Source organism: Chelon labrosus, assembly GCF_963514085.1.
Source record: "Chelon labrosus genome assembly, chromosome: 14".
Taxonomy (NCBI): Eukaryota; Metazoa; Chordata; class Actinopteri; order Mugiliformes; family Mugilidae; genus Chelon; species Chelon labrosus.
This window is the reverse complement of record NC_140347.1, coordinates 27,833,985-27,855,505: the sequence shown is the minus strand read 5'-3', so window position 1 is coordinate 27,855,505 and position 21,521 is coordinate 27,833,985. Positions and strand designations below refer to the sequence as shown.

At 40.8% G+C, this 21,521-nt stretch overlaps 3 protein-coding genes across 3 annotated transcripts; all 3 read left to right on the top strand.

Annotated features, from left to right (window-relative positions):
* Nucleotides 1-1,474: 1,474 nt before the first annotated feature.
* Nucleotides 1,475-14,442, top strand: LOC311499027 (scavenger receptor cysteine-rich type 1 protein M130-like). The gene is made up of 18 exons (XM_084559849.1): nucleotides 1,475-1,608; nucleotides 2,383-2,408; nucleotides 2,553-2,628; nucleotides 2,924-2,950; nucleotides 3,124-3,435; nucleotides 5,830-6,123; nucleotides 6,223-6,537; nucleotides 6,623-6,913; nucleotides 8,327-8,641; nucleotides 8,760-9,059; nucleotides 9,648-9,956; nucleotides 10,127-10,441; nucleotides 11,203-11,511; nucleotides 11,591-11,884; nucleotides 12,016-12,351; nucleotides 12,459-12,566; nucleotides 13,003-13,087; nucleotides 13,652-14,442. Exons 3-18 carry the CDS (start codon nucleotides 2,577-2,579, stop codon nucleotides 13,797-13,799), a joined length of 3,810 nt encoding a protein of 1,269 aa, XP_084415975.1. The 5' UTR covers nucleotides 1,475-1,608; nucleotides 2,383-2,408; nucleotides 2,553-2,576; the 3' UTR covers nucleotides 13,800-14,442.
* Nucleotides 14,443-15,027: 585 nt separating this feature from the next.
* On the top strand, nucleotides 15,028-17,537 carry LOC311499385 (SH3 domain-binding glutamic acid-rich-like protein 3). Its single transcript, XM_084560340.1, has 3 exons — nucleotides 15,028-15,235; nucleotides 15,437-15,604; nucleotides 17,194-17,537. The coding sequence occupies exons 1-3, from the start codon at nucleotides 15,191-15,193 to the stop codon at nucleotides 17,254-17,256; spliced, it is 276 nt and encodes a 91-aa protein (XP_084416466.1). The 5' UTR covers nucleotides 15,028-15,190; the 3' UTR covers nucleotides 17,257-17,537.
* A 601-nt stretch (nucleotides 17,538-18,138) lies between these two features.
* Nucleotides 18,139-21,426, top strand: rps12 (ribosomal protein S12). The gene is made up of 6 exons (XM_084560734.1): nucleotides 18,139-18,165; nucleotides 18,290-18,336; nucleotides 19,251-19,367; nucleotides 19,547-19,649; nucleotides 20,067-20,168; nucleotides 21,339-21,426. Exons 2-6 carry the CDS (start codon nucleotides 18,323-18,325, stop codon nucleotides 21,399-21,401), a joined length of 399 nt encoding a protein of 132 aa, XP_084416860.1. The 5' UTR covers nucleotides 18,139-18,165; nucleotides 18,290-18,322; the 3' UTR covers nucleotides 21,402-21,426.
* The last annotated feature ends 95 nt before the right edge of the window (nucleotides 21,427-21,521 follow it).

Below are 21,521 nucleotides of genomic sequence, written 5' to 3'. Positions count from 1 at the left end.
CACAACTTTACAAGAAGAAAAATCATTCTAAATAAAAAGAATTATGATCTCAAACCAGACGCAGAGTTTTCCTCTATAAGCCAGCATGAGGATTAATTACATTATGTGGACACAATGATAACCGGGGTGATTGTGGGACCCTTGATAGACTTGGGCATCTTGGACTTGTTGCCTGGTCCTCTGAACTTAAGACTTCAAATTTAGACAGCTAAATTTTACAGTTCACACAGTATATGAAAACTAATGATAATCTATCAAGAATAAATGTTTAAATCAGAGCAGGACGAATAAATGAATAAATAAATACAGCATAAATAAAGAAGAACTATTTTGAAATAGTTAAAGGAGAAGTTGGTGCGTGCATCCGTTAGGACGCTATTAAAGGACATGTGTTCAAACCGATGGCCCAATCACACAATCCAAAATGCTGATTAGACAAGTCAGTTAGGCAATATCATGTGTGATTCATTTTCCAAGTATTTGTACAGTTTGTTTTTTTCAGATTGTCAGATGTTTAACAAAGAAAATGAAACATATTAGACATTATCAGATCTAATAGATGGCAATTGGGTGAGAGGCGGTGTACACCCTGGTTGGAGGAAGCCAGAGTACCCAGAGAGAACCCACGCAGACACAGGGAGAACTCCACACAGAAAGGCCTCAGTCAGTGGCTGATGGATTCAAACACGGAGCTTTCTTGCTGTGCGGCATCAGTGCTAACCACCACTCCACTGTGCCACCCACCAACAGAATTATTCATTCATCTTCTGTACCCGCTTATTCCTGTTAAGGGTCGCGGGGGTCTGCTGGAGCCTATCCCAGCTGTCATCGGGCGAGAGGCAGGGTGCAACAGAATTAAAGATTTTCAAATTTATTTCAAATAAAATAACTGTAGTAAATCTGTAATTTACGAGACTTTACAAGAAAGAAAGGTAACAACAGTCAACAGGTACAATTATGGGTAATTATGCTGACAAAATAAATGAATAAATGAATGAATCCACCTGTCCCATATTTTTGCTAGACTACGTTTAAAGCAGGTTGAACATTCATTCATTCATCTTCTGTAACTGCTTATTCCTGTTAAGGGTCGCGGGGGTCTGCTGGAGCATAGCCCAGCTGTCATTGGACGAGAGGCGGGGTACACCCTGGACAGGTCGGCAGTCTATCGCAGGGCTAACACAGAGAGACAGACAACCATTCACACTCACACACACACCTACGGCCAATTTAGAATCACCAAGTAACCTAATGAGCATGTCTTTGGATGGTGGGAGGAAGCTGGAGTACCCGGAGAGAACCCACGCAGACACAGGGAGAACATAAAAACTCCACACAGAAAGGCCCAGTTGGCCCATGGATTCGAACCCGGGACCTTCTCGCTGTGAGGCATCAGTGCTAACCATCTCGCCACTGTGCCGCCCGCAGGTTGAACAGAAAATGATTAAAAACTTAAATGAAAGAGAGTTTCTCAAGGGGAAGTAGCCCTACATTTATGGAAAATTAGGGGAGGGCTGGTTGAAGAAGGTTGCTCTTAAGTGTCTGTGAAAGCACGCACATCAGTGGGTTGAGATCTGGTGACTTCGACCAGGATTATTCTGTTTTAAGGTAGGAAAATTCTTTATAAAATGCCAGGATGCATGCATCTTCAATGCACTATGAAAATCAAGCTTGCATTTACTGTATAATGAAGATCAATCGAGAATATTTTCAAATTGGGGAATTTTATACAAAATACCATATTTGCTGAGTGAAAAAAAAATGCAGTGCAAAGATTTGCTCAAACTGTTCGTTTTTATTTGACATAAATGACAGAGTGCACATTCTGTGAGGATTTTCTGAAAGGTTTTGTGGAGGGTATTGCTGAAATAGAAAAAAAATAAATAAAAAAACGGATGGATGGCTGTGCAATGTGCAAATTCAACTTTAAAACACTGCTTTGAGTCTGGAGGTACGAGGGGACAGGTGGTGATGTTTAGCAATGAGTGTCAGTGGTCACGTTCACCTCTCCCAACTTGCTCACAACAACTCTCCTTTTGATCTGCAGCGGATATCTTTGTGCCCATATATCACAGTTACTGTATAACACACTGCACGGCTGATTTGAAGCATTTTGTTAAAAAAAATGTTGTTTTCTTTCATGTTGAATATCAGATTATTATTTTTTTTTTGAATAGTAACGTGGGTATTGTGCAAAATGAATCCTCTCTCATCTTTTAATGATTGATCAAAATGTCAACATGTGTCCAGTTTGCAGTCCAAGTCCAAGGTGTCCATTTTTTTTTTCATAACAATTGGGTCCGTACATGGTGCTTCTATCCGTTAGGTATTTCAGATATGGTTAAGTTTTTATTTTAAATCCTGCGTTCTCTGTTTTAACAGCCGCTCACACTTTGTGGATTTAAAAGGTAAGTAGAATGGACTTTTGGTTAAAAAGACGATAATAGTGAGAAGGTTCCTGAAAAATCCACCGGCTTTTCTTGCAGATGACTCAATATAACACCATTGGTTTGAAAAATAAAAATACATGTTTCATATGGTTTTACTAACAGAATCTGACCCACTTTGAAGAAAATATGATCTTCACTTCTGCTGAAAAACTACACTTGGTTTTTCGCCTGGTAATAGGTGAGTTTGTTTTTCCTAGTTCTTGTGGGCATAATTTTTTCTCTGTTTTTGGTTTACTTTTCGGCATACTCTCAAAACCACAGAAGAGGAAGTCTTAACTTTTTTCATTACTGAAAGTGCCAAATATTATTTTGTTATTTAATTTGAAAGAAGACCCCTCTGAGTTGAATTGAAAATTTGACAAACTATAGTACTGACTGTTGTGTATTTGTATTTATTGGAGGATGTTTTAAATATTCAAATACCTGTACTGCTATGATTAATTTGAATAATTTGCTATATAATTCTGCTGCAGGTCTGCTGAGTCTACTGCTGCCCACAGGTCAGTATGTGTCATTCATGGCTCACAAGTGAAAATGTGTATATCTTCAGTTAATAAGGTTCTCACAAACTGCTCTGATTTAAAAAAAGAAAAAAAGAAAAGAAAAGAAACAAATGGGGGGCTTCTGTCACTGAGATCCAGTAGATGTGCAGCAATTATGCTTTCATTTCCAGAATGTGAAAAAATCAAGCTGACGGGGCCTTCGCGCTGCTCTGGCAGACTGGAGGTGTACTACAGAGAGAGCTGGGGGACAGTGTGTGACGATCACTGGAGCGTAACCAACGCCGAAGTGGCCTGTCGAGAGCTAAACTGCGGGACGGTTATTGAGGCCAAAAAAAGTGCCTTCTTTGGAGAGGGAAAGGACGAGATCTGGCTGGATGATGTGCAGTGTACTGGTCATGAGTCCTCCATCCTCGAGTGTCCACACAGGCCGTTTGGGCAAAACAACTGTGGCCACGGTGAAGATGCCGGGGTCATCTGTTCAGGTAAGCCACTGTTTACTCACTTAACTTGGGAGCAACGTGCATTTGCTTTACTTCACACACTTTATCAAATAGCATAATTTATAGTACCTTAGTTCAAGGAATTCTCAAGTATCTAAGTTTAAGTACATTATCCCTCTTGAATCTGTATAAATGTCATCATATTATAATATTAAATATAACTATAATCTATAATAAAACCTATTTTTCCTCTCCATTAAGTAAACAAGACACAAAATACACAGTGAGTGATAGATTTACTGGTAGGTGGGTTTTGTCACACATACGGTCAGCCTAACACATTTCCAACAGTCCCCTTTCTGCTGAGCTAAGCTAATCAGAGCAATCTCTTCAACAGAACTCGACATTACAGACCACTGACTCAAGACCCATTATGTTTCAGAGCTCTTTCCTTGGATATTGTCTAGCAGTGAACGTGCAAACACAGAATTATTTCATACATTCAGCAATGTTTTAAAACCTTGCATCATAATTCAGTTCCCCAATTTACCCCAGGGAACTGCCTTGAAATGGGAAACTGCCAAGAGAAATTAGGAAACGGCACAAAGGAGAAAAGCAGCTAACGCAGCATTTATCTTATTACTGTATGAAGAATCTGGAGATTGACGGTTTAAAGTACACGAGTAGGGCATTTCCTCTCTGCATCACATCAAAACAAGACTGATTTTTCTTCATTAAATTTATGACTGAGAACAGACACAGGTAAAAACTTTCCTCAGACCCACTAACAATTCATTTACCCTCTCCCTCTTCTCAGTTGCCCTTGCAGTATGTTGTATTTTTCACCATGATGTGTCTCATAATGAATATTGTATTCTTATATTCATTCCACAGTGCTGAAACTTGCTGCATACACACCAAGCACACAGGTTTCCCATTAACTTCTATAAATAAAGAGCAACTGGTCCATTTTTCTTGGAAAACTCGACACTCTGTGTCCACTTTTCTCCCTTTTGACAAAGACATTTTGGTAATAACGGTGCCACGGAGGGTCATTTTGACAGCAAAAGAGCATGGGCAAATAAATCTTAATCACAATAAGAAAATTGCCATTTATGACACCAGAATGTGCCATCTGCCGTTTATTTCTGGGTATCACTAAATAAAAAAAGAGATTTTTCACAGTCTGATCCTCACAACACATGTTTGTGGAAGTCTATGATGAGCCTCAGAAAAAGAGATGTTGATGCTGCTTGTCAAGGGGGAAAAGGTTACAAAACCTTTTGAATCCACAAATCACCAGTCACACAAATCGTGAAAGAATAGAAGATATTTAAAACGACTGTTACCCTCCACAGGAGTGGTTGAACAACAAAGATCACTCCAAAAGCAAAACGCAGAATAGTCCGAGAGGTCACAAAGGAACCCTGAGTAGAGTCTGAGCAACTAAAGGCCTCTTCCACATTGCTAATGTTAATATTCATGAACCCACAGTGAGGTGAGAACACTAAATGACCATGTGTGCATGGCAGAGTGGCAAGGAAATTGCACAGACGCAGGAAACAATATTTCTGCAACTCACAGATATGTACAAAATCCACTTATCTTTGTAGGCAGACACAACACAGACCCTAGCGCTGCAGCTGACATGCACCTCCTCAGAAATGTAACTATGCACCGTGGCAACGCAGACCGCAAGAGCTGTGATTGGTCCACTTGGTAGTAGCGTGTTTCCGCTTTAGTATTTCCGGCTGCTTCTCCATCTCTGCAATTTTTTAATTGATTACTTTGGATCAATAAAGATGGAACACATCGAGGAAAGGTTAACATTTGTATGACTCGTCTTTGGCGAAATTTCGGCAGAAGTTTCAGTTGTCATTGTTGAAAGTGAAGCAGGAAGTATAAACAAAAATTAACTCGACTGGCAAAAATTACACAGCGCCGACTAGTGTTTGGGTGGCGTATTTACAGAGCAAGCCAGACTTATGACTTATGAAGTATGACTGGCGCCAGCGGAGGATGCGTGCTTAGGTTACGGCGTCTATGTTCCGCAGTACTCTAAAAGAACCTTTAGAGCCATTTTTATCCAGAAATGGAGACAAACCTAAACGGTACAAAAACTCTTTATTGTTCATGCATAAGTCCCTGACTGTAACTAAAGGTAGCTTTAAGGTTGTAAGAATCAGCTTATTCTACAATGTCTGGCAGTAATATTTTTGATCTAAGCATGCTCCCAGTCATGTTTATACTGACTGACATATTTCAATTCAAAACTTGTGTTTTTGTTTTATCTGAACTGAAATAACTGACATGTCTTTATAGACATTTCCCCAAGACTTTGAACAATGAAAGTTTGAACGTTTCACCTTATTATTCATCGTGGAGCATTTTCAGATACATTTTTGTTTCAAGCAATTTAATTTGTTTCTTTTGTAGATCACGTGCGAATGATCAACGGAACCAGTCGTTGTAACGGCAGAGTGGAAGTCTACCACGAAAACCAGTGGAAAAGAGTGTGCAGCAGCAGCTGGGGAAACGAAGAAGCCCAGGTGGTGTGCCGAGAGGTCGGCTGCGGCACACCTCTTGTTCAGACTGTATCAGCGGATTTTGGAGAGACACAGAACCTGGCTGGAGTCAAAACAACCTGCTTTGGAAATGAGAGCTCTATCTCAGAGTGCACACTTCAAGATTTCAAGGAAAGCTGCACTGATGCCACCCTTTTCTGTACCAGTAAGTCATGCATGTGCTCACACTATGACATTTTTAGACTGTCTCCATCTTGGTTGGCTTCTGAAGTAATATTAATAATAATTTTTCATTAATTTACAGACAGTAAACCAATTCGACTGGTAAATGGGACAGATCGGTGTTCTGGTCGAGTAGAAGTCTACCATGATGGACAGTGGGGAACAGTTTGCGATGACAGATGGGGGATGCCGGAAGCGACAGTCACATGCCGAGAGATGAACTGTGGGAATGCTCTCTCAGTCAAGTACAAGGCCTTCTTCGGCCGAGGTCAAGATCAAGTTTGGCTGGACGATATCGAGTGCACTGGTCATGAGAAGTCTCTTGCCGACTGTCCGCATAGAGGTTTTGGAGAACATGACTGTGACCACAATGAAGATGCTGGGGTTGTATGCTCAGGTAACACATTCGCTTGTACAAATTCCATTGATCAAAATTCTGATGACAAACCACTTAAAACAATTATTAACTGCTTGTTTTCCAGAAAGTGTCAGACTGATCAATGGGACTGACAGCTGCTCTGGTAGAGTGGAGGTCAGACATGGTGACCGATGGGCAAAACTCTGTACAAATACCTGGACTGATAGAGAGGCTAAAATAGTGTGTAATGAACTTGAGTGTGGCGCTCCAAAAAAAAACCAAGAAGTCTTCAATTTTGGTGACAGTGGACTCAGAGGGTTTACAAGTAGATGCTCTAGTAATGTGACTTCCATCAGCCAGTGTGCAATTGAAGAATACACAGGGAGATGTGAAGGTGTTTCGCTTTCATGTGCAGGTAAGACACAAAAGATGGGAATGTCCTGAGTTATTGTTACACTAAAACATATTATGGACTCTTATGCATTAATTCTTTTCGAGGGACATACAGTCCTACAAAACAGATGAGATGAGAAAAAGGCTATTGATTAAAAAGCGTTTCTCGAAATGAGCCATTTGAGTTTGCAGCCCCTTATGTCATCATAAGGGCATGAGCACGCCCCATCTTTTTCTAGTAAACACAAGCAAGGAATGTTGTTATACATGTAGTAAAGCTCATCTAACCATTAGAAAAGTCAGCAAACCAATTTGAAACATCTTGACTTTGAAGCTCAGTGTGATGGCTCTGGCCATTGCGATCTCAGTGGTGCTAGCGATAAAGCCTCAAGCTACAATTCATGTTCGATTGAAACCGACACTATGAGGGTGAACACTAGAGGGTGACACAGGAACCAATTGTAGCTCCCATCCCATCCCAAGCCGACAAAATCCCCCCATCATATCCCGATCACGTGACTGCCCCCCCCCCCCCCCAAAAAAAAATCCTGTCCCGCAAAATCCCTAGAGAAAGACTCCCAAATCCCGTCCCGCTCCCTGTGTTGTTGTCTAAAGTTATCAGACTCTGTTGCCCAACTTGCCCCCCTGTAGCTCGTTTGGTTAATCAAATCACTGAGGTTGCCTCAGAAATGTACAATTCCTGCGGGAATACCGTGACCTGCGGGAGTCCCGAAAAATTGTCACCCTCTGATGGACACCTGACTCAGTTTAATAATCATCCTCAAGTGGCCACTTGGAGAACTGCAGTTTTAGGCTCTTCTGCCCTGGCTTCATTTTTCAGACCCGAAAGTTGTCACTTGGTACAGACATGTAGACCTGTGTTTCCATGAACAGCTACATTGGATCTACTGCTATGTTTGCAGTAGAAATCAGTTACCCACGACACCTATTGTGGCAAAAAGAGACGTGGGCAGCAGCAACCTGTAGGTATAAACTGTAGGTCACTATTACTGCTACAGTATATATTCCCATAATAACCATGGATCAAGCAAAGGGGCATAATTTAAAAACTTGAAGTGATAAACACACCAAGCACTAAACGGTAGACAAAGTGGCAACATAGTGGATATGTAGCCACCAAAGAGCCAAATGTTTCTCTCACGCATGAGTGGAGACCAATTAAAGGAGAAATTAAAGGAGTTCATCACATGGCTGGTCTAAACAAATGTTAAAATTTCACATCTGCTGAATTTGAAATGCTTATCAGTCGAAAAGGTTATTACATGTCAGTGCTGTGTTCAAAGCTTGGACATTTTGGAAACAGGAAACAGGACAAGACACATTATAATTCTGAATGAGTTTAGTATGACAATTATTGACCATAGTGTTTAATTTAGGTTGTAAGTACTCTTAACATGAGTTAATCTGTCCTCAGGTGTCCCACCATTAAGGCTTGTTAATGGCACTGACCGTTGCTCTGGCAGAGTGGAGGTTCTGCATGATGGCCAGTGGGGAACAGTGTGTGATGATGATTGGGACATCAGAGATGCACAGGTGGTGTGCAGAGCTGTGGACTGTGGAACAGCTCAGACAGCCAAGTCTGGAGCCTTCTTTGGTCAAGGCCAAGGAAGCATTTGGCTGGATGATGTCAACTGTTTCGGTAATGAGACGTCCCTTTTGCGCTGTCGACATTCTTCTCTTGGAGAAAATAACTGTGGCCATGCAGAAGATGCCGGTGTGATTTGTTCAGGTATCATCTCAGTTATCGCTCAGTTGCATCAAGTCACACAGTGGCTGATTATTAATCAGTTATTCCTTCCTCATGTATCCAACAAATGATTGCTCATTCTCCCTATTTTTCTTTCTAGCCACCCTTAGACTGATCAATGGGACTACCCAGTGCTCAGGCAGGGTGGAGATCCACAATGGTGGCCACTGGTCACCAGTGTATAATATTAATTGGGGAACGAATGAAGCTACCGTGGTATGCAGACAAATGAACTGTGGAGATCCTGTCAAGACCTCAGGATCATTTGGTCAAAGCGGAGATCTGAGAGGGTATAGGATCAGTTGTAGCGGTAGAGAAAGCTCACTCCCACAGTGCACACTAACAGACCATGCCAGGTCCAGCCAAGACCGTACTGAGGAGGCATCTGTCGAATGTTCAGGTAAGACTTAACACTCAATAGAAATTTGAGTTAGTACAAGCACGCTGTAGCTATTATGCATGTATTTTCCTTTTAAAAGAAGACAAAACCTTTAGAATCTTCTTTTAAAAATCTAAAGTATGTAATGGAGTGAATTTCAAGCCCAGTTGTACATAGTAGGCAAAATAATAAGGCAGGTTATGATGTAGGCCGTTACTAACTTGTGAACCACAAATTGTTACTAGTGTTGTTCTACATCCACCCCTTGCGCCACTCCAGCTCCACCCACGTGTCCAAATATGGTCACTTCTGACTCCAAAGAAAACGGAATGGTCACAACTGAAAGTACAGTGTACCAGTGTACAACCAATTGTGCAGTGTACCAGAAATGGACACATTAGCACACAACGATGCTGAGGTAGAACCACAGCAGAAATATAACAACTTTACACTTTTAGGGAATATCAGCTTTGACTAAATAAGTGCACACATCTAAACAAACACCAACAGGATATACAGTACAAAAAAAGTGAATTTCAATAAGACATCCCCAGTGTGGTGTGCTAAGTTGAATTCCGTGTACATCAAGGTAACAACTGTCCTCTCCAGGAACTGCAAGGTTAACTGATGGGCCCAATCGTTGTGCTGGAAGAGTGGAGTTCTATGACAAAGGCCGGTGGGGGAATGTGTGCGGTGAATCCTGGGACATCAATGATGCCATGGTGGTGTGCAGGCAGCTGAACTGTGGTAGAGCTCATACGATTACCACAACAGATGTGTATGGACAGGGTTCAGGGCAGACATGGATTGATCAAATTGAATGCAATGGGATGGAGTCTACACTGAATCAGTGCCCACAAAGACCATTTAGAGACAGTACTTGCAACATTTCCTCAGTTGCTGGTGTTATCTGCACAGGTAAGAGAAAGCCTATACAAAAAATGCTGAAAGATATTGTCCCATTTGTTGTTCTGGAGATCAGACAAAATCTTCTTAATACAGTTCTTCTGCAGTTTTGTTAAAGGTATTGTTGTTTTTCTTTGACTGGCATATCTGTGGCTACATTTTTAGTTTGCTTGATTTCACAGGAAGCTTGGAGGTCCGTCTGGCAAATGGTAGGGATGAGTGCTCCGGAAGAGTAGAGGTCCGACATGGAGAAGTGTGGCAAACAGTGTGTGACGCAGACTGGACCGAGAGCAAAGCTGAGGCGGTGTGTCAGCTGCTGGAGTGTGGGCACGCTGTGAGCGCTCCTGGCAGGGCCCATTTCGGGCAAGGCAGTGGGTCAGTAGTGGAGGCTAGCGGCTCATGCTTTGAAAACGTGACTTCTCTTAAGCAATGCTCGCTCAGGGGATTCAGAACAGCGACGTGTGGACATGAACATGATGCTGGTGCTTTGTGTTCAGGTAAAACTATTTCAATTACTGGATATGTTGAAAAATGTTCACACACAACTGGGCAAAAAATTGTTGTACAAGATGTTCTCTCTATTTGTAATTAAATATTAGGGGAAATGTCCCACAGGTAAGGCACAGATGCACCCAGTCTACAGCTCCTTTGCAAGACTAGTTTATTTCCCACAAGGCTGTCTTTCTGTAATTGTGTTGAGGACAGGACCTAGTGTTTATGAGTGAATGTAACCTTACTATTATCAGTCGATTCTGTACGTGCCATAGTGCATGTTTTGACTCCTTGCTGCAAGGTGAACTTTTGAATAAGACTCCAGTGACTCTGTCATTCTTGATGAAAGAATTCCTGTAACATAACATTATTTGAGAGGATGAGAAGATTGTTACTCATGCCTATAAGGTAGCGTGAGTTGTTGGAGCCAGTAACTGATTGGTCTGGTTTAGAATAATACTTTAAAAGACAACGTAAATCAGATGTGAAGTGCTAAATTGTACCAGTCATAACTAAGCTAAGCTAGGCAAACCAGCTGCATGCAGTTGTTACTTTTCTGAAGTGTGAGTATTATCAATTTTTCACATAACAGTCGTTCACAAAATACAAAAAAAGTGTTTTAATGTGCCATTTGCATGACACAGGTGACATCTGGCCTACAGCATGACATCTAAGCCTTCTCTTACCCTTAGTTTATATTAAAAGAGTGTGTAAAATGTATAAACACATTTACATTTGTTTTCGACATTTCTGTTTTCATATGCAGCACCACTTCGGTTGGTGGGTGGCTCAAGTCAGTGTTCTGGGAGAGTGGAGATCTTCTATAAAGGCCAGTGGGGAACTGTGTGCGACGATGAATGGGGAATGAGCAATGCTGATGTAGTGTGCAGGCAACAAGGTTGCGGCCATGCTGTTGCAGCCCCCACTAGTGCCCATTTTGGTAGAGGCTCTGGTCCAATATGGCTGGATAATGTCGAATGTGCAGGCACAGAGTCCGCTCTCACACAGTGTACACATCCTGGCTTTGGAGAAAATAACTGTGGGCACGGTGAAGACACGGGCGTTATCTGTTTAGGTAAGAAGCATGGCTCATGATCAGATCAGAGTAACTCCAGTGGCTGCAGTGACAAAGCTGACCATATTATCTTTTTCAGGTGCTCTACAGAAGCCCCAAATCACAATAAGTCCTGGTCCTGAGGTATTCTGGGGTGACAAAGTTGAAATCACTTGTACTGTAATAACAGAACACATGGGTGGGACATTCGTCCTGAAAAATACCCAAGGGTCATTTAAAAAGGAGAAATTTTCCGATCATGAAAGTGCAACATTTATTTTACCTTCTGTGGAATTCAGCCAAAGGGGGTCGTACTTCTGTGAATATCAAAAGAAAATGCCCAACCAAGTCATCAATTATCCCCAAGGAAATACTGCTGATCTCTCTGTCACAGGTCAGTAACTTTGTGTCTTGTTTGGTCAATTGTGTATTATTGTTAGAAATCTGAATATTATATATACCCAAGTAAACACAGAAGTGTAGACACGCAAATGTGTTTCATTTCAATCATTCTCTGTTCCGCAGTGAAACTGGATAAGCCCTCCCTCACCCTGACGTCGCCTCATGCTATGGTGCTCTACAGTCCTGACAAAATTTCCGTCACCCATGGCAGCACCTTCACCATCTCTTGCTCTATTTATTCCAAATACAATGGAGGGGTCTTCTATCTGACAAACTCTAAAACGAACACCAATGAATCAAAGCCTGCATTTGGCCATTCCGTCTTCTACCTGGCATACTTTGAATTTCCTGCAATTGATTACAAGCACCAAGGAGAATATACCTGCGTCTACGGTGTGAACGTCTCCTCAATGTACTTCTGTTCCGTCCCCTCGAAGTCAGTCCAAGTCACCGTAGTGTGTAAGACCCAAAGAAGAAAAGACAAGAAATCAATATTTTATCATTTCTTGGTTATTATAACTTATTCTTTTCTTCACTAATAATACATGAACTTTTAATCCCCACAGCAGCCTCATCCTCTTCGGTTGTCGGAGGAGTTGTGGGATTCTTGGTGGTGTTGGTAATCCTGCTGGTGATATGTTTTGTTGTCTGGCGAAAGAGATTCCAGGGTGCTGGTAAGAAGACGTACATTCCTTATGTGACAAAATTATTGCAAGCCACATTCATTTTTTAATGCCACATAATAAGTCTGGATTGCTTCAAGCTTGGGCGACACGGTGGTGTAGTGGTTAGCACTGACACCACAGCAAGAAGGTTCTGGGTTTGAACTCGTCGGGCAAGTGAAAGTGGGGATAGACTCCAGCCCCTATACGACACTCTGGAGGATAAAATAATGAATCAATTAATGTTTTAAGCTCCACTTATTCATACTTACTAGGTATAATGTAAGAGGTGCAGAAAAGGTGAGATGATCAGGTCAGCCTGAACATATCTAGAGGGGGAATGAGCGCGCACTGAAGCACCTCAAAATCAAATGAATGCCCAAGTCAACAGAGTCAGGGTTTGAAGAATTGCTACTAATATCATGCTCATCTTATGCTCCCTTCTCAGGTGTCATGGTTCAGTTTACCAACAGGTTTGGTGGAATCGTAAAACAAGGTATTGATGAAAGAAGCAATGGGGTACTTGATGAAAGGTAAGGAAAAAAATCTAATGCCATTACTCATCCAAACATATAGTATAGATTAAGCAAGTTGAAGGGCATCCCCTAATAAGGTCAATTCATGCTTTTTGTATCCTTGTGTCCACAAGCCTTAATGGAGAAAAAAACTGCTTGTTTAGAGGAAAAGCTGTGCAAGGAGACTTACTGTTATATATCTATATTTCATCCTAAAGAGGGTACAAGGGCAAAGAGAAGATGTAGAACTCCCTGCTTGAAATCAGTTCAAATTCTATATCCACCTACAGCCAAGATGAAAAGGCAACAAACTCCAGCTGTAGACTATTCCGTACAGCTTGGCACATGTCATCTTGACCTTTTTCTGTACTGTGAAGATCCCATAGCTTAAAAGCACAAAGTCACTGCTAGCCTTTCTGAAAACATCGACAGGAGTCCTGTGTGTTTTTGTGTGTTGGATGTGAGAGGCAACATACCCTATCTAATGCACAAATGTGGTTTTCAAACGTGGACGTGGTAACTGTGAAATGACCTTTAGTGTCACCTTTGTATCATGATTGTCACCTTCTTCATCTCCTTCAGAGACCGCACTAATCAAGTGTATGACAGTGGACACACTCTCAGCCCAGAAGACAAGAATGCTGAGGCTGATCTTGACAACACTGTGGAGACAGTCCCTGAAGACCTGGCCGGGAGAGTGTGCTACGAGCTTGAACCTCTTGTTCTTTGATGATAACAGCGCGGCCCAAAGCTCAGTCATGTGTTTTTTACTGAGCTTATGCAGTAAAGCAACACCAGGCAGGGTGTCACAGTGTGTCACTGGTGAATTTGTTTTCCTCCTGTAGCCACGCCTACTGTGATGTCACAATATACAGACACACCCCTGGGCACACCTCCATGTTACAGATCAGCAAATCCTTCAGCTGGTGTTAAGTTGCTCTTTAAAAAGACATGGGGATATTATGGGGAGTATTATGGAGTTAAGTGGTTTTTTTTTGTCTAACCCTAACCCTTTTTTAACAAATAATTCAGAAATGATCAGACTTTGCATTTCCTCAAATAGATGCTGTGTTGTTTATTTTAAGAGAAATGAAAATGTTAGCAAAAATTTAAATAATTTTAAAATAATACATGGACATGTTGCCATATAGTTCCTGTTGCCTATAACACTTTTTATCATACATATATATCATTTGTCATAAGTAATTTTAATTTTTCTGGGAAAGTCAATTGCCAATCAGTTTCAAGGACCAGGAGGAAGATACTGACCACGGATGGCACATTTTCTTTGACTTTTTTTCTATTGCATGATAATTTGCTTTTGTTGGCGTGTGTAACTGCTGATCAATAAATGTATGTTTCTTACAACTTAATTCAGATTCAGCTGTTTTTGACCCACTTTGCACATCACAATTATACTCTCCAGATTTGGAAGATAATGTGCTTATGTTTACTTTGTAGACAGTATTTGATTACATGCAACTAACATAGTGGCAGAAAAACACATTCATCTTTTAACTAGTGACAGTAGTAATATCACAATAAAATAATGATAATAATCCAGTACAATTAAGTGAGCCAGACGCATGTTACTGTTTACATTTAAATGTTCTACAATCTTAGCTTTGAGAAGAATGTTCTTTATTTAACAGCAGACCTATTGATCTGTAAAAAATAAAAACAGCACCTTCTAATTACATTTTCTACAGTGACAGTGTGGAACTTAGCATGCACTAATAAAGCCAAAGACAGGCACCCATTGTTTTAGCTTTTACAGCTGTGCTTTTATGTGACAAGTCAAAATCCCCTCAGTAAAAAAAAAAAAAAAAGAAGAAGCTACATTTCAGTGGTGTGTGTGTGAGTGGTTTCACAATTGATGCAGACAAGCCACTACTGGAATGGCTGTCAGACAAGTGGGTGTGTCCATGCAGGCAGGTGAGCTCTGTCCAAACCTGCTCACCTTGTCTGTTGTTGCAGCAAACCAGCACTGCATACCTGCATTTACAGGATACAGGAAGAGTCTCCGTCTCTCCACTTCTCCCAGCACCTCTTGTCAGACCGTCGCTCTATAAATCTGTTTGTTTGTGTCTAGATTGGGACGAGATAGTTAAGTCAGCAGATATGCCGGTGACACTGTTTTATACCAGCGTGAGCGGTTCTCTGGAGGTACAGTATGCAGTCTTATTTGTTTCATTGCTTTGCTTGTAGCCAACTACTAGTTCACATTATAAAATCTTATCATTACATTATCATCTCATTATCAAAATCTTTTAAAAAATGTTGAATTTAAGTACCCTGTGTTATCTTTGTGAAGTATAGTCAAATCTGACATCTATTTTTTTTTTTTTTTAAATCTGTCCTGTCTAGTTGAAGAAGAATCAAGAACGTATCATCTCTGTCCTGACCTCCAAAAAGATCCCCTTCGAAGCTGTGGACATTTCTCAGGATTCAGAAGTCAAGGATTTAATGAGGAAGAAGGCAGGGGACCCAACTGCACTGCCCCCACAGATTTGCAACGGAGACGTCTACTGTGGTGTAAGTCTCACACAATTACCTGCAAACGTGATGATAAGCAGTGCTGACAGTGTACCACCTTGTTAAAATTTAGAGCCATAATTGAATGTGAGTCCTTTATATGCTTCCTGCTTCTGTCACACTGGAACAAAACTTGTGGTAGTCTAGGGCGTAGACGCATTGGTAAAATCAATATTTACAGTATTTTATACCACACACTGATTAGCACAGTCAACCACGGATGCCAGGAATGCGCGCCTAAATGTGCACACCTCTAGTCTGAGGTATGTTGACACACTTCATAATCAATCCCACACCTAACAGGTGATTAGAAATGTTGTTTGGACATTTCAGTCAGACTTTGTGGGATAGAAAAGTTGCTCTGGGTTGATCTGTAAATTAGTAAGAACATTATTATTTTTACATGCTAGTGACATGTCCTTATGACAGGCAGACATGATTGGTCGGTTGCTCAGTCTCTGTAGCCCAGACTAATATATAGGAGGATAAATCCTAATAATTTTGGTGATTGAATGCCTTTTTCTTTTGTTAGCTCCACAAACATTTAGAGATTACACATTTGAACTGATTTGGTAACTATGAAGCACATAGCTGTGTCTGGTAGATATAAACAACACAGCTATACCTTGTTTCTAGCCCTCTTTGAGCAAATTAGCAATATAAGCATGCAAACATGCTACATAAAGATGATCAGAAACCAGCTAAACAATAGCACGTTAGCTTAAAAGTGGGTTTATGCTTTAAACTAATTTGTTTCTATATCAGGTCACCATATCCGATCAACGTTCTCCATTAGTGAAACAGGCACATGGAAGCTCATTCACAACAGATTTCAAGGGCCGTACCTCTAGGGGCCTTACATACTGCGCTGTTTAATATTGTGCATTGTCGGTTGGATGCAGTTCCACTGACTCCACCTCATTCAGTCGTTTGCTGGTTGATTGAGACGTTCTTGAGGAAGTTGCAGGTTTTACAGGAACCTCTCAAGGGGGGTTCGTTTCATTTCATTTGACCATCCAAACATTTCACTATAAGCAGATTGACACCGTAGAGGAGAAGCCCACAGATTTTACACATCAGAGTGTGTCGACAGGTCTTGGGGAGTAGTAACCTAAATGCGAAAATCAAGACTTTTGTGGTTCCAGGTTGAGTTGTGTGAAGCAGATGAACTGCCTTATGTGATATGACTGGGAGTCCAGGTTTTACAGGAAGAACAATATGAGGGTTAAAAAGAAAACAACTTCCCAGTCATTGTTATTTTTGCCAAAGGATGGGCATTAACTGTCTTGCCACAGTGAGCCTTAATTATGACATTTCCCACCAGCTTAAGGCACTTTTTCATCTGCTTGTCTGCTGCGGTTTGGACTGCATCCTATTTTATGTCAATTTGGAAAAAAATATATATAATTAATTACGAAACATTGTGTACAAGCTGTTAGGAGATTACATAACATGTGCAGCACACACTCTCTGCAATTTATTATGAAATATTTAAAACACCTGTAAAATAACCGTGTTCTTTCTTTGTGTCCTGTGTGTGTCCCTTCAGCTGCCTCCAAATCTCTGATCCAGCTTTTTCTGTCTTTCAGGACTTCACCGCATTTGAGAATGCAATCGAGATGGAACAATTAGAGGAGTTCCTCAAACTCTAAAAGGAGCAGAGACCCTCAAAGACACTCAACTACAATCCCAGGCTGACTGCATTATGAGCGACAAAAACATCTGTAAAAGTGAATATTCATACTCATGTTTCTGTGATGAGAGACGCTCAAAGAAAATACTGCTTTGGTTTCAAGAAGTGTAAATGCTTTTGATTGATCGTTACTGGCATGTGAGAACTCTTGCAGTTGCACATCTGAAATGTTTGTATTATTGAAATAAAATGCTTGAAATAATTTGAACTATTTTTGTGACACTCATTAAATTACTAGTACTAGAATTACTTCTTTCTTCTTGTGTGAAAGTCATTGCAAAGTTTGCCTGGTGGTCAAAAAACAAACAAACAAACAGAACACAACAACAGAAAAAAACCCTACCTACTCAAATCAGCATAATGAGGTGGAGGACATTACCACTAATTGAAACGACAATTATAATTCTAAAGAATTGTTATCAATAATATTTACATTATTTAGATATTTTAAAGTTAGAAATAGGAAAAGGATAAATTTCGATTTAGCAGGACGGCAATGCATCATTTTCCACTAGCCTACCTTTAGATTTGAAAAGCTTAAAAAAAAAAAAAAAAACACACCTAAAGATGTCAGACAATACATTTGGTTTATTGGTTTATTTTTATAATGCGTCCTCCTTTATTAATCTTGTCTTCTCAGCGAAGCGCTTGAATCGTCCTTTAACTAATAGTCTCTACGAGTTATTATTACAACGTATTTTTTTAATTTTGAAGGACAACTTTTATTATCGGTAACTGTAACTGGTTTACCGAACCAACCGAAATTTCAACAGGCAAATCACTGGACGCCAGTGCGGGCCCGCTGGTATTAAAGCTATGTCGCACACTTGTGACGTCCTCTTTACCCGCTGCCCGAGAGGAGGATTTGGTACGTTTCCCTAACTACCGGCATAATCCACTTGATTAATCAAACATCTTAACTCACAAATTCATTTTAGTGCGTTGTTTGTGATGGATAATAACTCATCCTTCTTACCTATTCTTTATTGCAGAACTTTAAGTCCCCCATCCATCGCAAATCTACAATGGCCGAGGAAGGGTGAGCATGACGCTTCTTCTGCTCCCACAGTGTGAACCAGACTAGTGAATTTAGAATTATATCTGATATTTTGCAAGGAAAACACGGAGACACATTAACGTTAATGTTTCTTGTAGCTGTGGTAAATGTCTAATCATTCCGTGCAGCCTTAAACACGTAATTGTATGTGAGCTAAAGTGCTAGCTTGGCCGACAGGCATGTTCGCAATCACACTATGGACGTATCTACACACACATGCAACTAGCAGGTGTAGGTTGACCAGACTCTAAAGTAAAGTTGGGGGTTAATGAAGCTTTGTAATGTATTTGAATGCATTAATAGTAAAATGTAGCAATCGCGACTGATTTCTATTAATATGAAGTACACTGACCGGTCTGAGGGGCACTGAAACAGAAGAAGCTACTAGCAGATGAAACTGACAGCGTTTTCTAAATGTGAATCAGGTGTAATGTTTCATATTTCAGTCGTTAACTGGCATTTGTTACTTGATCAAAACTTCAGTTCTTGTGCATAATAAATCTCTCCTTGAACGATTGAACTTTTCCGAACATTACTGTCAATACAAACATGAAAGCAAAATTTCTTATAAGGATTCCAGATATCATGTAAAATCAATCTATGGTCAAACAGGAACTGGATGTATTAAATGCCTCATTTGAAGAATAAAGCGATGCTAGATTTATCCTATTGGTCAAACGTATGTGAGACACAGAACTTTTCATTCATGACTTGTGCGCGTTGAGCTTTCTGGTGCTTGAATGATGACTTACTTTCTTTTGTCGGATACCCCTTCACTCAACAATGAGTGAGATCCTCGTTCTGATGTGCCGCAAGCTCAATTGGAGTACGCTTGTGTATCATGCGTGTCCTCTTTAAATACTAAGCTTTGGTTTATCTTCACCTGTTGTGGATAGCATCGCTGCCGGAGGTGTGATGGATGTCAACACCGCTCTCCCTGAAGTGCTCAAGACCGCACTTATCCACGACGGCCTTGCCCGTGGTATCCGTGAGGCTGCAAAGGCCCTGGACAAGTAAGTTTGACAAAACATTACACTTGGTCACAAATCTTATATACTCCTCTGAAGAGACATGTTAAATCTTGGCTCCGAACTCTGTAGAAGCCAGACATGGTTCATCTGAGATGAACTGCCAGTTTCTTGCGTTAATGGTGTACCCTCTTTCAGTGAGTTAATGGGCTGTAATTTTGCAGGCGTCAGGCCCATCTCTGCGTCCTGGCTGCCAACTGCGACGAGCCCATGTACGTCAAGCTCGTGGAGGCCCTCTGCGCTGAGCATCAGATCAACCTGATCAAGGTAATGAGGCTGCTGTAGTGGCCGGGAATGCATTGTTGCTGAAAAGGTTTATGATTAAGATTTTGTTGTGTATAAGCAGTGGAGTTGAGTGTAGCATGTTGTGATGTACTGCTTTATCGCTGATGATAATTTGGCTCCCTCTACTGAATACTGTGAGGAGATCGCCACTGTTACCCAATTTCTGTCTGAGATAAGAGTTTAGTACCCACAATGGCTACTGTTTCATTCCACTGCATGATTAATTAAACTGCCTGAAAACCACAATGCATACTAGAATCATGTTTACGAGGACAGATGGTTGTTTACATGGTTCAGAATGGGTTCTATGAAGAACCTGAAGGTTTTCCAGGATGATAAACATTAACTGTCTTGTTAAACTTGAGTATAACCAAATATACATGTTTAACAACTTTACAGGTTGACGACAATAAGAAGCTCGGTGAGTGGGTCGGCCTGTGCAAGATCGACCGTGAGGGAAAACCCCGCAAGGTGGTGGGCTGCAGTTGTGTCGTGGTCAAGGTAAATTATTGTGTGTCTATATATCTATATTTATATATAATCACAATAAGTAGCCCCCACTGATGGTCATTACGTGCCAAGTCCAGTACTCGCACTAAGAGAATATGCATTAAATACTTTTTTTTCACAAACTATATCGTTGACTACGTTTCTCTTCTGAGAGGTGTTTCTTTAAACGATTCTGTTGAAGAGACATGATGCTTCAACAGTTATATTTGGGAGGCTTACCTGTTTCCTACCCTCATCCAAATATGGGCATTAATTGCCTCCCCCCTCCCCCCCCCCCCCAAAAAAAAAACATGGGTTCAATGCCAAACAGGAGGCTTCAAACTGTAATCCACACTCATCTTTTAAACAGTCTATGCTTAGGACTTGCCAGTGAATGCAAGCAGGTGCTGTGCTTTGTGCTATGCGTCTGTTGTCAATGACACCTGGCTAGATAACTGCCAGGGTACGAGCCCCGTCATCAACCTGTGATGTCTGGGGTCCCTAAGAATGGCTACATACAGAAACTAATAATGGAGTATTCTGATCATTGTAATTGATCCCTAAAACTCTGCTGGGGTGTCAGTCCATGTTCAGATCGATGGTCATTTTAGAGAAAATGCTCTAGGTGGTTTCATTTGATTTTAAAGTCTTATCAATAAAACCTAGCCTTCCCTGCCTGTAATCAGATCCTTCAACCAATCAACCATTTAGTTGTAAACATATTCAGCTTGATGGCCCTCAGATGACCGTATGGCTACATTGCTGTTCCATCTTGTGTCCATTGCCGCATAATCGGTTTGAAGTGACCCAGTCAAACTTTCTCTCAATTTTGTGGGCCTTGAAGTTGGTCTTGTTTCTATGTTAAGTAAAATCAAGGTGTCCTGGAATATTTCACCCAGATGTGGAAGCATATGTATAGAGTAGCTGCAGTGAAGTTCAAGGAGCTAATTGGTTTTGTAGGTAGCTTTGGGTTGCTTTGTCATTTAATGCGAGTCTGACAGACAGATTGTGGTGGACTAAACAGTTTTGATATTAACTTGTATGTGCACTCTGAATAAACTGACAGGACACTATTTGTAAACCTCAAGCATTTTTTAATTTTCCAGTTGATCTTAATTTGTCGTGCTGATGTAGCAGTCATGTTGTCACTAACAGTTCATCTATTTATTTCTTTGCCTACAGGACTACGGCAAGGAGTCTCAAGCCAAGGATGTCATTGAGGAATACTTCAAAGCCAAGAAATGAGGTGTCAATAAAACGTGGAAATGAAGCAGTTGTCTCAAGTGTTTCTTTACCTGTGCTTTCATATTAACACTTAACTAGTATGTTTGACAAATCAACCAAGTTTTCTGGTGTGCCATGAAA

What these genes read in the sequence shown, in the direction of transcription:
- rps12 (XM_084560734.1), top strand. An exon ending in GCTGCAAAGGCCCTGGACAA is followed by an intron (nt 19,368 to 19,546) that starts GTAAGTTTGACA and finishes GTAATTTTGCAG; the next exon opens with GCGTCAGGCCCATCTCTGCG. An exon ending in ATCAGATCAACCTGATCAAG is followed by an intron (nt 19,650 to 20,066) that starts GTAATGAGGCTG and finishes ACAACTTTACAG; the next exon opens with GTTGACGACAATAAGAAGCT.
- LOC311499027 (XM_084559849.1), top strand. Translation starts at nt 2,577, where the DNA reads ATGATCTTCACTTCTGCTGAAAAACTACACTTGGTTTTTCGCCTGGTA. An exon ending in GGCATCTGTCGAATGTTCAG is followed by an intron (nt 9,060 to 9,647) that starts GTAAGACTTAAC and finishes TGTCCTCTCCAG; the next exon opens with GAACTGCAAGGTTAACTGAT. An exon ending in TGCTGGTGCTTTGTGTTCAG is followed by an intron (nt 10,442 to 11,202) that starts GTAAAACTATTT and finishes TTTCATATGCAG; the next exon opens with CACCACTTCGGTTGGTGGGT.
- LOC311499385 (XM_084560340.1), top strand. Translation starts at nt 15,191, where the DNA reads ATGCCGGTGACACTGTTTTATACCAGCGTGAGCGGTTCTCTGGAG. An exon ending in GCGTGAGCGGTTCTCTGGAG is followed by an intron (nt 15,236 to 15,436) that starts GTACAGTATGCA and finishes TGTCCTGTCTAG; the next exon opens with TTGAAGAAGAATCAAGAACG. An exon ending in ACGGAGACGTCTACTGTGGT is followed by an intron (nt 15,605 to 17,193) that starts GTAAGTCTCACA and finishes TCTGTCTTTCAG; the next exon opens with GACTTCACCGCATTTGAGAA.